This window comes from Schistocerca serialis, chromosome 3 (genome assembly GCF_023864345.2).
Source record: "Schistocerca serialis cubense isolate TAMUIC-IGC-003099 chromosome 3, iqSchSeri2.2, whole genome shotgun sequence".
In the NCBI taxonomy this organism is placed as follows: Eukaryota; Metazoa; Arthropoda; class Insecta; order Orthoptera; family Acrididae; genus Schistocerca; species Schistocerca serialis.
The window spans coordinates 450,330,503-450,342,860 of NC_064640.1; the positions used below are offsets into that span (position 1 = coordinate 450,330,503).

At 37.9% G+C, this 12,358-nt stretch overlaps 1 protein-coding gene across 1 annotated transcript in view; it reads right to left on the reverse strand.

Moving 5' to 3' along the window:
* LOC126470347 (putative glutathione-specific gamma-glutamylcyclotransferase 2) overlaps positions 1-5,276 on the reverse strand; it is a 32,001-nt gene extending 26,725 nt beyond the window's left edge. Inside the window, exons 1-2 of the mRNA XM_050098136.1 lie at positions 5,010-5,276; positions 4,882-4,923 (exon numbers count right to left, since the gene is read on the reverse strand). Coding sequence (XP_049954093.1) covers positions 4,882-4,923; positions 5,010-5,144 — 177 coding nt within the window. The 5' untranslated portion in view covers positions 5,145-5,276. The remainder of the gene's footprint in view (positions 1-4,881; positions 4,924-5,009) is intronic.
* Between the last annotated feature and the right edge of the window lie 7,082 nt (positions 5,277-12,358).

The following is a 12,358-nucleotide window of genomic DNA, read 5'->3' on the forward strand; positions in this document are numbered from 1 at the left end:
GTGAAAATTTTATTCTCTCTACATGTTCTTTCCTAAATTAAATTATGTTTTGGCCCTTGTGTGTGAAACACAATGACATCTTTAAGATATAACTTACAGAAGATGTATAGCTTCCTGCCCATTTTCATAACTATCTCATTAGTGATTAATGTTTCTAGAAATGATTTCTGATTTCTAACTCTGCTACACAAAATCCTGAAATGCTTGTATCAGTTTGTTGATGACAAAACCAATGCATCCTGAGGGTGAGTGTGAAGTAGCTGTTCTATATGCTTTAACTTCAAGCTTACAATATGTTTTTGTACCGTCCAAGACCTAAGAAATTTTAAAATCATTTGTTACATTAAATATTAATCTCTGAGATACACAAAAACAATATTTAAGGCTTTGTCACTATTAGGTGAACACGATTGCTAGTAAAGGATCCAACAAACTGAAAATTAACATTGCCCAAAACAAGTGAAATATATGTTCTGTTTGCCGGCAGGTGTGGCCAAGCGGTTCTATGCGCTTCAGGCTGAAACCGCGTGACCGCTACGGTCGCAGGTTCGAATCCTGTCTCGGGCATGGATGTGTGTGATGTCCTTAGGTTAGTTAGGTGTAAGTAGCTCTAAGTTCTCGGGACTGATGAGCTCAGATGTTAAATCCGATAGTGCTCAGTTGGTGCTCAAATGGTCCTCCTCCCATACCACACAGCTTACTTTTTCAGTAAACATTTTGCAAATAGTAACATTATAAATGAGGTAACAATGAGTTTGGCTGAGCTGAGTAGAATGGACTTTTATTGAAAATGAAACTAGAGCTAGCACATATGCTCATGTCTGAAACAACAGAAGTTGACATTTAGGAAGTGTTAATTCCCACCTCTCTTTTGAAGGAAAGCAACAAAAATATTAGTAAGACTACTTTCATTAAACAAACCAAACAGAGCTGGTGAAATGCTTGCACTTCTGTACTGACAACAGACAGTAAACACGAAATCCATATTCTCAGAAAAATTTTAATTTTGCAATTACAAGAAAAAAAGATTCACTGGAAATTGCTTGGAGTTGCTAATAAACTACTGATTTCGTTTAGCAACACTTGAGGCTGAATGCTAGTGGTGTGACCAGTATAATGAATTTTGGTAAAATGTGTAAATATATTTCACCACCCCCCTCCACTGCACAACTTAGTTTAATGTTCCATGGACTCCCTTCTTGTGCTAAACACAACCTTAATATAGAGTAGGGAATATAAATTTGTTTTCTTCTAGCATTGTAATTATGCACAAAACTGTTCCTTTTGAACTAAAATGCACTATTTACAACAAACTTCATGTTCGAATAAATATACTGTGAAGCAGTAGTCTGTAACCAATTACAATACCTCCTCAGACACGATATCTATACAATATGCATGGGTCAGCACTGTGTATTATTCTTACTGCACATTTCTGAGCAACAAATATTTTCTTTCTTAAAGATGATTTACCCCAGAATGTTACTTCCTATGACATTACTGAATGAAAATAAGCAGGAGTCAAACTTATTGATTTGATTCTCCCATGATTTGAACTGTAAATGTGGCTCAGTCACATTGTTTTAGGTGTTCCATTCTTCCCTCCCCCTCCCAGGTTAAGCTCTTATCAACCAGGAGACCTAAAAAATTTTAAGTTCCTGCCCTTCTTATTTACTTATCATGAGTTCCACTTATCATTTATGTATACTGCTATAGGTCTTTGAAACAGGGAGATGAGAGACCATTACTGACAATCACTCAATAATACTTTCAAGAACATTATTTACCTTTTCTTCTGTTGCTGTATGTATATCTGGATTTCTTACAGCACTAGCATCATCCACAAAGAGAACTAAGTCTGCCTTGGGGAACACCAGTGATTTCTCCCCAGTCAGAAGGATCTCCACTGCTTACATTCATTGAATTGTTAAGTGCAACTTTCTGAATTTATTTTGGTTCAATATTAAATCCATTGGTTTGCTATATCATTAATTATAGAAAATCTCAGTTTATCTACGAGAACATTATGATTCAAACGGTCAAATGCCTTAGCTAGGGCACAGTAAACACCAAATTATGCTATTATGTTATTTCATTCTTGTAAAATTTGGTGAGTGAATGTGTAAATGACATTCCCAGCTGAGCAAGTTTTGAAATCCCACCTGTGATTTACTGGTGATATTATTGTTGCTCAGGTGGGATACTATTGTATGAGGAGCATTTAGTAAGTAATGCAACACATTTTTTTTCCCTGAAAGGAGGTTGGTTTTATACAGGATTCCAGTACACCATATTACTGCTCACTCTTCTGGCTACAAAATTCTATTTTACACCATTATCTCGATTCAATGCAACGGGCTTACACCACTTTGAAAGGGCCCATATACCCGCATGGTACCACACTACTGGTCGACGTCTTTGCTGCATCAATAACCTCTCCATCATCCACATACTACTTGTCATAGAGTCTGTCCTACACTGGGCAAACAGAAGTTGAAAGGTGTGAAATCTGGGCTGTAAGCTGAATGAGGAAGAACAGTCCAACGAAATTCTGTGAGCTCCTCTCAGGTGTGCAGACTTATATGAGGCCTCGGTTGTCGTGGAGAAGGAGAAGTTTGTATGCATTTTTGAGGCAATGAATAAGTTGAAGTGCAACACTGGAGGAGTCACTGCTGTGTTCAACTGAACAGCACATGGGAGATTGGACAGGTTTGCACGGCCTTGTTGCTATGATGACAGTTGCCTTGCCCAATGACTCACCATGCTTTTGTTCACTGCCAGGTCTCCATAAACTTTTTGCAAGTGCCTATGAATATCTGATGCTATGGTTTTCCACCGAAAGAAGCTCAATGACAGTGCTTTGCTGGGAACTCACCTCCATTACAGATGCAATTTTGAAGGCTACTTGTAGCGCCGCCAACTTTTGGAACTTCATGAAACTATGGGGGTTGAAGCTTTAACATTCCATGATATCCCACAACAAATTCTACATTTTATCAGCCAAAATTAGTCAAGAAAAAGGACATGTTGCATTGCTTATTTAACACACCTCGTAGAATACATCACCTTCTCAAAAATTTTGGTAAATGTCATCAGCGATAACCCACTCTTAATTGATGTCTCTCATATCACATTTCTTATAGAGGGGTTTAGCAATTGAGTATTGCACTCTCTCTGGAAGATTGCCCTGAGTTAGTGACAGATTACACGTTTCAGTGCTTATCAGAGGGGGGCTAAGTACTCCGAGAAATACCATCCAATCCCGATAAGCTTTCATTTTTCAGAGAATGTTATTTCATTAAATAAAATTCAGAGGAAGTGTGCGAGACATCCATATCATCGTATTTTATGAGGAGTTACTTTTTCAAGATACTGCTTTGATTTTTTTCTTTAACTATTTGTCCCTATATTTTCTACTACATTTAAGAATTGGTCATCGGACATACCTGCTACCTGTGGCTGATCACTCATATTTCAATAAATAGCAATGTTATCCTTCCTTCTGTGGCCTGCTGCCCCATATCTCTTCACAACATTCCATACACAAGATGTCCAAGAGGAATTATTCATATTTAGGGATATGGAGGGGACTATCATTCGAAGCAAAAAAGTCCTGTACACATATCTTCTAAAATGCATACCTCAGGAGCTATGAGCACTTGTTCAGAAGAAGACAAATGTTTCACAGTGACAAAAATGAAAAAGTGCTCACCTCAGAGGCCACATTTACTGGACATTTTTTTCCCTTCTTATTTTGGTCCATACTAATACCTCTCAAAGTGTGGAAAGCAAAGATCCTGCAGTAGGAGAGATTTGTTTCACAGTAGCTAAAATTTAGTGCTCATCACTCTTAAGGTATGCACTTTAGAGCAGTTTTTAATAGATTTTCTGGTTCATATGATCATTCCTATCTATCTCTCAATACTGACCATTCCTGCAGGGGCACCTTGTAGATTTAAGTCAGTTTTTGGAATAACTGATTTTTTTACATTCTTCATATTCTTTGATTTTCTTTAACTTTCTTAGTAATTTCAAGCAGTTTTTTGCAGTGCAAAACTTTTATAGGATCTACACTTGTTCTTACATTTTTTCCTTTCAAAATATACTTTCATCCATCTAGTGAGTCATGGTTTTATACATGCTGTTTAATGTCACTTCAGTTTAATTTATGAGGAAATTTATTTCCGAATAATATGAATAGGTTGTGGAATAAATAAAATTTTGTTACCATTTTGTTCCTTATAAATTCCATTCCAGCTCATCTCTTGTAAGTTAGCCTTGAAAACATTTCGGCTGATGCTTCATCAAACATTATCCATTTGGGTCCTGCTATCTATATCCACCCGTGTTCGAAAACTAATTATTGAGATCAAATTGCAGGCTCCAATTAAGGTTTCCAGATCTTTTTCCTATCAGAATCCTCTACAAATCCCACACTGAAATCTCCACACACTATTGACTTCTTACTGCTGTCTGACACACAGCACTGTACGAAAATCATACGCCTCATACAGTTTCCCCAGTGGGAATATATATAAATGTTCAACTGAAAGTGGTACTATTTCCCAGTATTAATTCGCAAGCACTCATTTCTACGTGCTGACCACTGTTCTGTCTTAAATATGAAACAACTCCTTTTTTCATATCAGTTTCACACGAGTGGGATGTTAAGTGCTTAATATTTTACATTTACTTTCTCTAACCCTGTGGTTGAGCGCGCTCAGATAAACAAATATTTTTTTCTGCGCAAAACCACAATCGTTTCACAGAAGGTGTGTCACACATAGAAACTAATCCATGAAACTGTAAACATGGAAAGTAAAATACAATGCAAAATTTGAGACACGTAATGTGGTTTGCAACAGGGCGTTGAGAACTTACTTTTGGGTTCTGCGTCGAGATCAAAGTGACCACACGACCAGGCTGAAAAATATTTCAATAGCACACATCATTCCCATGTATCGAAGAGAATAAACACAAGAAATTTATGTACAGAGTTAACACAGTACCTTGCCGGGAACGCCTCTGTGATCCTCACTTGCCTGCCAAAACCTTCTTACATAGCCTGTAACAAAGCCTGGAATTTTTTGCACGTAGGGAAAGTCTGCTTTCCACATTAGTGAACCATATCCAAAGATAAACATGTTGTAATGGCTACAACTGATGTATACAAATAATCAAGACAGAAGTTTGAACCCTCTACAATAACTACGTCCTTCGTCAAACCGAGTACACTGTGCTCTGCCGTACAATGCGCTCTGCATTCTGTTCTGCATTACCACACAAACTGTGGTACAATACAGTGAGCTTCGATTCACAGATATGTCACAGCTTTGTGTCGTAGGCATATCTTCGATTTTTGCAGATGCAACAATACCCCCCCCCCCTTCGTTAGAAACAGGAAAGTTAAGCTACTGTGGCTGAATACATGTGAAAATTGAATTTTAATTCGAATTGTTATTACGGTGTAAATGAACTGATGATCTACAGTAGCCGTATCTGTCCACGTAGATGACTTTTCAGATTTGACAGTAATCACGAAAACTTACGTATCTTTAAACAACACAGATTCTCATAAAATTACAAAATCAAACAGTTTGCTCAGTGTTTTAGTTTTGATTTATCATAATTGATTCAGGGATCTTTGATCATTGTACACACGATCGTCGTCCTTTCTGTCTACAAAGTAAATAACACACAGTACGATGTAAGCTAGACAATAATAAACAAAATGGTAAAGATAACATCCAGTATAGGTTAATTAGTCAGTTAATCGCTTGTACCGTAGATCAAATCCGCGATAAACGTTACGATATGGAAAACAGGGGAATAGCAAAAGGGTGGAGGGTGCTGCGGCCCACACCTGGTACCCGCTTCATGAAGGCGGCAAAACTTGCTAGGTTCTGTGGCACGTGTTGTCAAAATACCTGTTGTTTCGTCGTTTCATCCCTGACAATTACGGGAGTGGGTGGGCATCTATAGAGGTTATGGCCTGCGCCTGACCCCTTTCTATGTGTGCATGTTAACGCTAAAAATGGCTCTGAGCACTATGGGACTTAACAGCTGTGGTCATCGGTCCCCTAGAACTTAGAACTACTTAAAACTAACTAACCTAAGGACATCACACACATCCATGCCCGAGGCAGGATTCGAACCTGCGACCGTAGCAGTCGCGCGGTTCCGGACTGAGCGCCTAGAACCGCTAGACCACCGCGGCCGGCAATTTAACGCTAAAATAGTGCCTAATCCTAACAGTGTGTTTTCTTTTATAGTTGTATGTCTGAAATAGTGTAATCGGAGTCATTCTTGGAATTATTGTTTCACGTTAATCTGCCATTATGGTGGGTCTAACCTGACGCGACTTTGACATTCTTCTACTGTCGTGCATGATCCGACAGGAGTGAGTGCTTTCTTCCGCAAGGTATAGCTTACAGAAGACCGAATAAAATATTTATTCATCTGTACATAAGAAAATGGAATTATTTATGAGTTTTTTTTGCATCTCATTTTTCCTTGTCTTAATCGTAAGGAAGGTGACAAGTTTCCATTTTTCTTGGTGGAAAATACTTGCAAATTCTTGTAAAATTGGTTTACTATGATGACGATGATGAATTAATGAGATATTTTTTGAGATTAAACATGATAACATTTACAAAAGTGAATACGATACCTATTCAGATATTACTGCCAGTTCTATTGTTGAAATGGGCACTGCCAAAAATGGTTCGATTTTTTGTGATTTGAAAGGTATAACCAAACGAAAGAAGCAGCGATTTAACCAAAGGAGCCCTGCTACAAAACACAATATTAGTATCACTCACTGGCCTAGAAACTAGATGACCATGTGCTCAGATGTGCAAAATCAGGACCCTACAGTAAAACTAGTCCAACATAAACCCAAGGTTGTTTTCCATTTTTGTTACCAGCATGACACGTTATATTGTATATGTAAGAATAATACATTGAAAATTACAGTAAAATACAATGTGGGTTAATTATTTAATGCAACTGTGGTGTCAAATAGTGGCATCAGTTGGTACCTACATATTAAGTACGTGCTTATGAGATGAAGAAATCCGCCTATTGTTTGCCATTCGTGAATTTCTGACCATCATAGCAAAAAAAATACATGAAAGCATTTGCTTCTGCATAATATCTGATGAATGATATGTAGTTCATTCCATTTCAGAAACGTTGCTCATTTAACCAGTATTAATCTAAAAATACAAAGAAATTAGGAAAAAAAGGTGGCTGTTATAGAAGAATACAGAAATTTCGAATTACCCACGTTTGAGGTGTATGAGGAATGCTGTCTGGTGGTTCGTTTGGGCAATGTAACCATATTTCAGATGTTCTTAAATGTCATGTTGCTCACGTAAAAGACTAAGGGAAAAACACATCCATTGACAACTAGCACACCCGACTCCCACTTGCCAGAACCTTGATCAACTTGGAACTGACTTCAGTGAGATTACGCAAAAGTAAACTTGAAATTCTTACTGAACTCCTGCTCAATGGACATAGGGATGTTGACTTCAGGTTTGCTTGGTTTTACAATATAAATGTGTTTGGTGTTTTATGTACTGAGGGAGTCTCACTGATTCGTTCTAATATGAGCAATGCAAATTGATGACAACATGCATAAAGATGAAAGTACCGCTCTATAACTGCCCTAAATGAGGACAGAAAATTAGCAAACATCTCTGCAAGAAGTGTGGTGATGGGCACAAAACAAACACATGGACCCTTTTGTGTTTTAATTTTTAAACTTCTGCACATTAAGCTCCTGTGACCTGTACAAAATGAAGACAAATAAATAGACACATGGGACAGCATTCTTCAAGGAGGTTAAAACGTTGTCAAGAAATTGGCAATAGCCATATATCTCATATTATTACAGAAAATGAAATCGTTTCCGATGGGTAGAGAAATAGAAGCACCAAATCCAGCAGCAGTAGGAGGAGCAATATTGCACAAAATGAAGAGAAATTACATCTTCCCTAGCACAGACGTTATCTAGCATTAGACATAGTGTACTATTTTCCTCAAGAAGGAGAAAAAAATGTCGTAATGAATTTGAAAATAAAAAAGGATACACAAGAACTTTCAATCAAATCTGTACAGTCGTTTTATTTATATTATGTATCTATATTTCTGATAAGTATGATGTGAAATCTATGGAACTCTGCATGAAACAGAATTATATTGATAGTAGAAACATGGAAAACAATATTTTTTGCAACATACGAACAATGAATGAGTGCAGAGTTTTTGCATGTGCATGGTTCTTTCAATGTGTCATTGCAGAAAAAAACTTGATGTACATTCATAAACGGTTCTTGATCAACTCTCGATTTCATGGGCATTGGTGCAGATAATTGATGATCTACGAATGACTGAATTTTTATTCAGTCTTCTGTAGAAACTACCTCTCTTTCATGTTTGATGATACACATGCAATTGTGTAGTCTTTTATAAGGTTCTTTGACTGCATTATAAATAAACGCCGCAAGGCTGTACCAGCGGAGTATATTTTCAAAAATGGCTCTGAGCACTATGGGACTTAACATCTGTGGTCATCAGTCCCCCAGAACTTAGAACTACTTAAACCTAACTAACCTACGGACATCACACACATCCATGCCCGAGGCAGGATTCAAACCTGCGACCGTAGCAGTCGCGCGGTTCCGGACTGAGAACCTAGAACCGCTAGACCACCGTGGCCGGCAGTATATTTTCAAGGAATTTCATCAGTACTGCACATTGGCAGTAGGATGCTGAAAGACAACATCCGACGCCAATGCCTCACCATAACTCCGGACATGGTTTACAGTGCTGTTCACAACATCATTCCTCGACTACAGCTATTGTTAAGGAATGATGGTGGACATATTGAGCATTTCCTGTAAAGAATATCATCTTTGCTTTGTCTTACTTTGTTATGCTAATTATTGCTATTCTGATCAGATGAAGCGCCATCTGTCTGACATTTTTAACTTTTGTATTTTTTTGGTTCTAATAAAACCCCACATCATTCCAAGCATGTGTGTCAATTTTTACCTCTCTATCTACATTATTCCGTGGTTTATTAAGTTTTCAAATGTATACTGACTTTTTGATCACCCAGTATTATGGAGTGCTCGCTATGAAGCCTTTAAACCTGTCTTTCAGTGCTTTAAAAATATTATCGACGCCACTGAAGGTGTGTCTGCTTGTTCGGACACCATGGATACCAGGGGGACTGCTGTAACTCTGTTACTTGCATTGTGTGATTTCTCGTTTCTGCATTTTTTTTTGTGTCCGTGGTGTAGTGTCATAAAATGCTCAGAAGGATTTACATACTCTTGGGTTCAGTTTCAGAATACTTATTACTAAGAAGAGAAGTCCAAAGCTCTTTTTGAAAGACAAGAGAAATTATCTTGTTGACAAATCACTTCGATCTGCGAAGAACACTTGTGATGACATGGGCATTCCTGTGGAAAAATTAGAAATATAAGGAAGAAGAAAAGGATGCTTGGAGGGAAGACAGCACGCAAGACATTGACTTTGTACCAAGAACCGAGATGGTCCATGTTAGAGTACATTTTGAGGATTCTACAAAAAACCGCAGAAATGGAACTTCCCACCACTGTAAAAAGTTTATTTGACAATTCGGATGAGATTTCTGAAGATGATACTGTTGCAGAAATTGCAGCCTGAGAAGATTTCTGCCAGATGCCAAAGTTTCAAAAGGAGACTCTCTTGGTTAAACATCTTTAAGATTCTTACAGTTTATTGTTGTATATGAATTTCCTGAATCTGTTCCCAGCCTCACTTTGATGTTAAGATTTTTCTCAAGTATGTGTTTCAGTAGCATCAGGTGAAAGGAGTTTTTTAAAACTCAGACTAATTAAGAATCATATGAAGTCTACTATAAGTCTAGCAAGACTCTCTAATTTGTCAGTTTTTCCAGTCAAAAATAGTGTAGCTAAAGGTATTGATTTTGATGATGCTATTTCAAAATTTGCTGCAGATAAAGTTAGGAAGAAGAGGTTCTAAGCTACAAGTTTGTCACCTATCACTAAGAAGATCTTTGGTTGTTGGTTCTGCTTAATTAATAATCAGTTAAACTATGTTACTCATAAAAATTAGCTGTACTTGCTTATTTCAATTCATTAAACTGTTACAAAATAGTTGACATTGTATTTTGCTTGCTTAAAACAACTTGTGTAATAATGTTGCTCCTTCTTCCCCAAAAAATCATTTGATATTTTTGTGGGGTTGGTGGGAGTGGGGATTGAGAAGTTAAAATACTCTACTGGCTGCCAAATTACCGAGCTATGGCAATGATGGAACGTAAGATATGAAACTTTAAAGACAACAGGCAAAATGTAAGATTTTCTTTGTTCAGCTCAAGATTTTCTCAACTGTTCTGTGTGAAGAAACTGCAAAAAGTAGGAAACTTAAAAAGATAGGACCTGGATAAACTGAAAGAACCAGAGGTTGTAGAGAGCATTAGGAACAGTTGACAAGAATGGAGGAAAGAAATACAGTAGAAGAAGAATGGGTAGCTTTGAGAGGTGAAATAGTGAAGGTAGCAGAGGATCAAGTAGGTAAAAAGACGAGGGCTAGTAGAAATCCTTGGGTAACAGAAGAGATATTGAATTTAATTGATGAAAGGGGAAACTATGAGAGTGCAGTAAATGAAGCAGGCAAAAAGGAATGTTGTTGTTATTGTGGTCTTCAGTCCTGAGACTGGTTTGATGTGGCTCTCCATGCTACTCTGTCCTGTGCAAGCTTCTTTATCTCCCAGTACCTACTGCAACCTACATCCTTCTGAATCTGCTTGGTGTATTCATATCTTGGTCTCCCTCTACGATTTTTACCCTCCACACTGCCCTCCAATACTAAATTGGTGATCCCTTGATGCCTCAGAACATTTCCTACCAACTGATCCCTTCTTCTAGTCAAGTTTTGCCACAAACTTCTCCTCTCCCCAATCCTATTCAATACCTCCTCATTAGTTATGTGATCTACCCATCTAATCTTCAGCATTCTTCTGTAGCACCACATTTCGAAAGCTTCTATTCTCTTCTTGTCTAAACTATTTATCGTCCTAGTTTCACTTCCATACATGGCTACACTCCATACAAATACTTTCAGAAACGACTTCCTGACACTCAAATCTATACTCGACGATAACAAATTTCTCTTCTTCAGAAACGCTTTCCTTGCCATTGCCAGTCTGCATTTTATATCCTCTCTACTTCGACCATCATCAGTTATTTTGCTCCCCAAATAGCAAAACTCCTTTACTACTTCAAGCGTCTCATTTCCCAATCTAATTCCCTCAGCATCACCAGACTTAATTCGACTACATTCCATTATCCTCGTTTAGCTTTTGTTGATGTTCATCTTATATCCTCCTTTCAAGACACTATCCATTCCGTTCAACTGCTCTTCCAATTCCTTTGCTGTCTCTGACACAATTACAATGTCATCGGCGAACCTCAAAGTTTTTATTTCTTCTCCGTGGATTTTAATACCTACTCCGAATTTTTCTTTTGTTTCCTTCACTGCTTGCTCAATATACAGATTGAATAACATCGGGGAGAGTCTACAACCTTGTCTCACTCCCTTCCCAACCACTGCTTCCCTTTCATGCCCCTCGACTCTTATAACTGCAATCTGGTTTCTGTACAAATTGTAAATAGCCTTTCGCCCCCTGTATTTTACCCTTGACAACTTCAGAATTTGAAAGAGAGTATTCCAGTCAACATTGTCAAAAGCTTTCTCTAAATCTACAAATGCTAGAAACGTAGGTTTGCCTTTAGTTAATCTAGCTTCTAAAAACGGAATACAAACGTCTAAAAAATGAGATAGACAGGAAGTATAAATGGCTAAGCAAGGATGGCTAGAGGATAAATGTGAGGATGTCGAGAAATATATCACTAGGGGTAAGATAGATACTGCCTACAGGAAAATTAAAGAGACCTTTGGAGAAAAGAGAACCACTTGTATGAATATCAAGAGCTCAGATGGAAAACAGTACTAAGCAAAGAAGAAAAAGCAGAAAGTTGGGAGGAGTATATAGAGGGCCTATACAAGGACGATGTACTTGAGGGCAATATCATGGAGATGGAAGAGGAAGTAGACGAAGATGAAATGGGAGATATGATACTGCATGAAGAGTTTGACAGAGCACTGGAAGGCCTCAGTCGAAACAAGGCTTCAGGAGTAGACCACATTCCACTAGAACTACTGATAGCCTTGGGAGAGCCAGCCATGACAAAACCCTACCATCTGGTGAGCAAGACGTATCAGACAGGCGAAATACCCTCAGATTTCAAGTAGAATGTAATAATTCCAATCCCAAAGA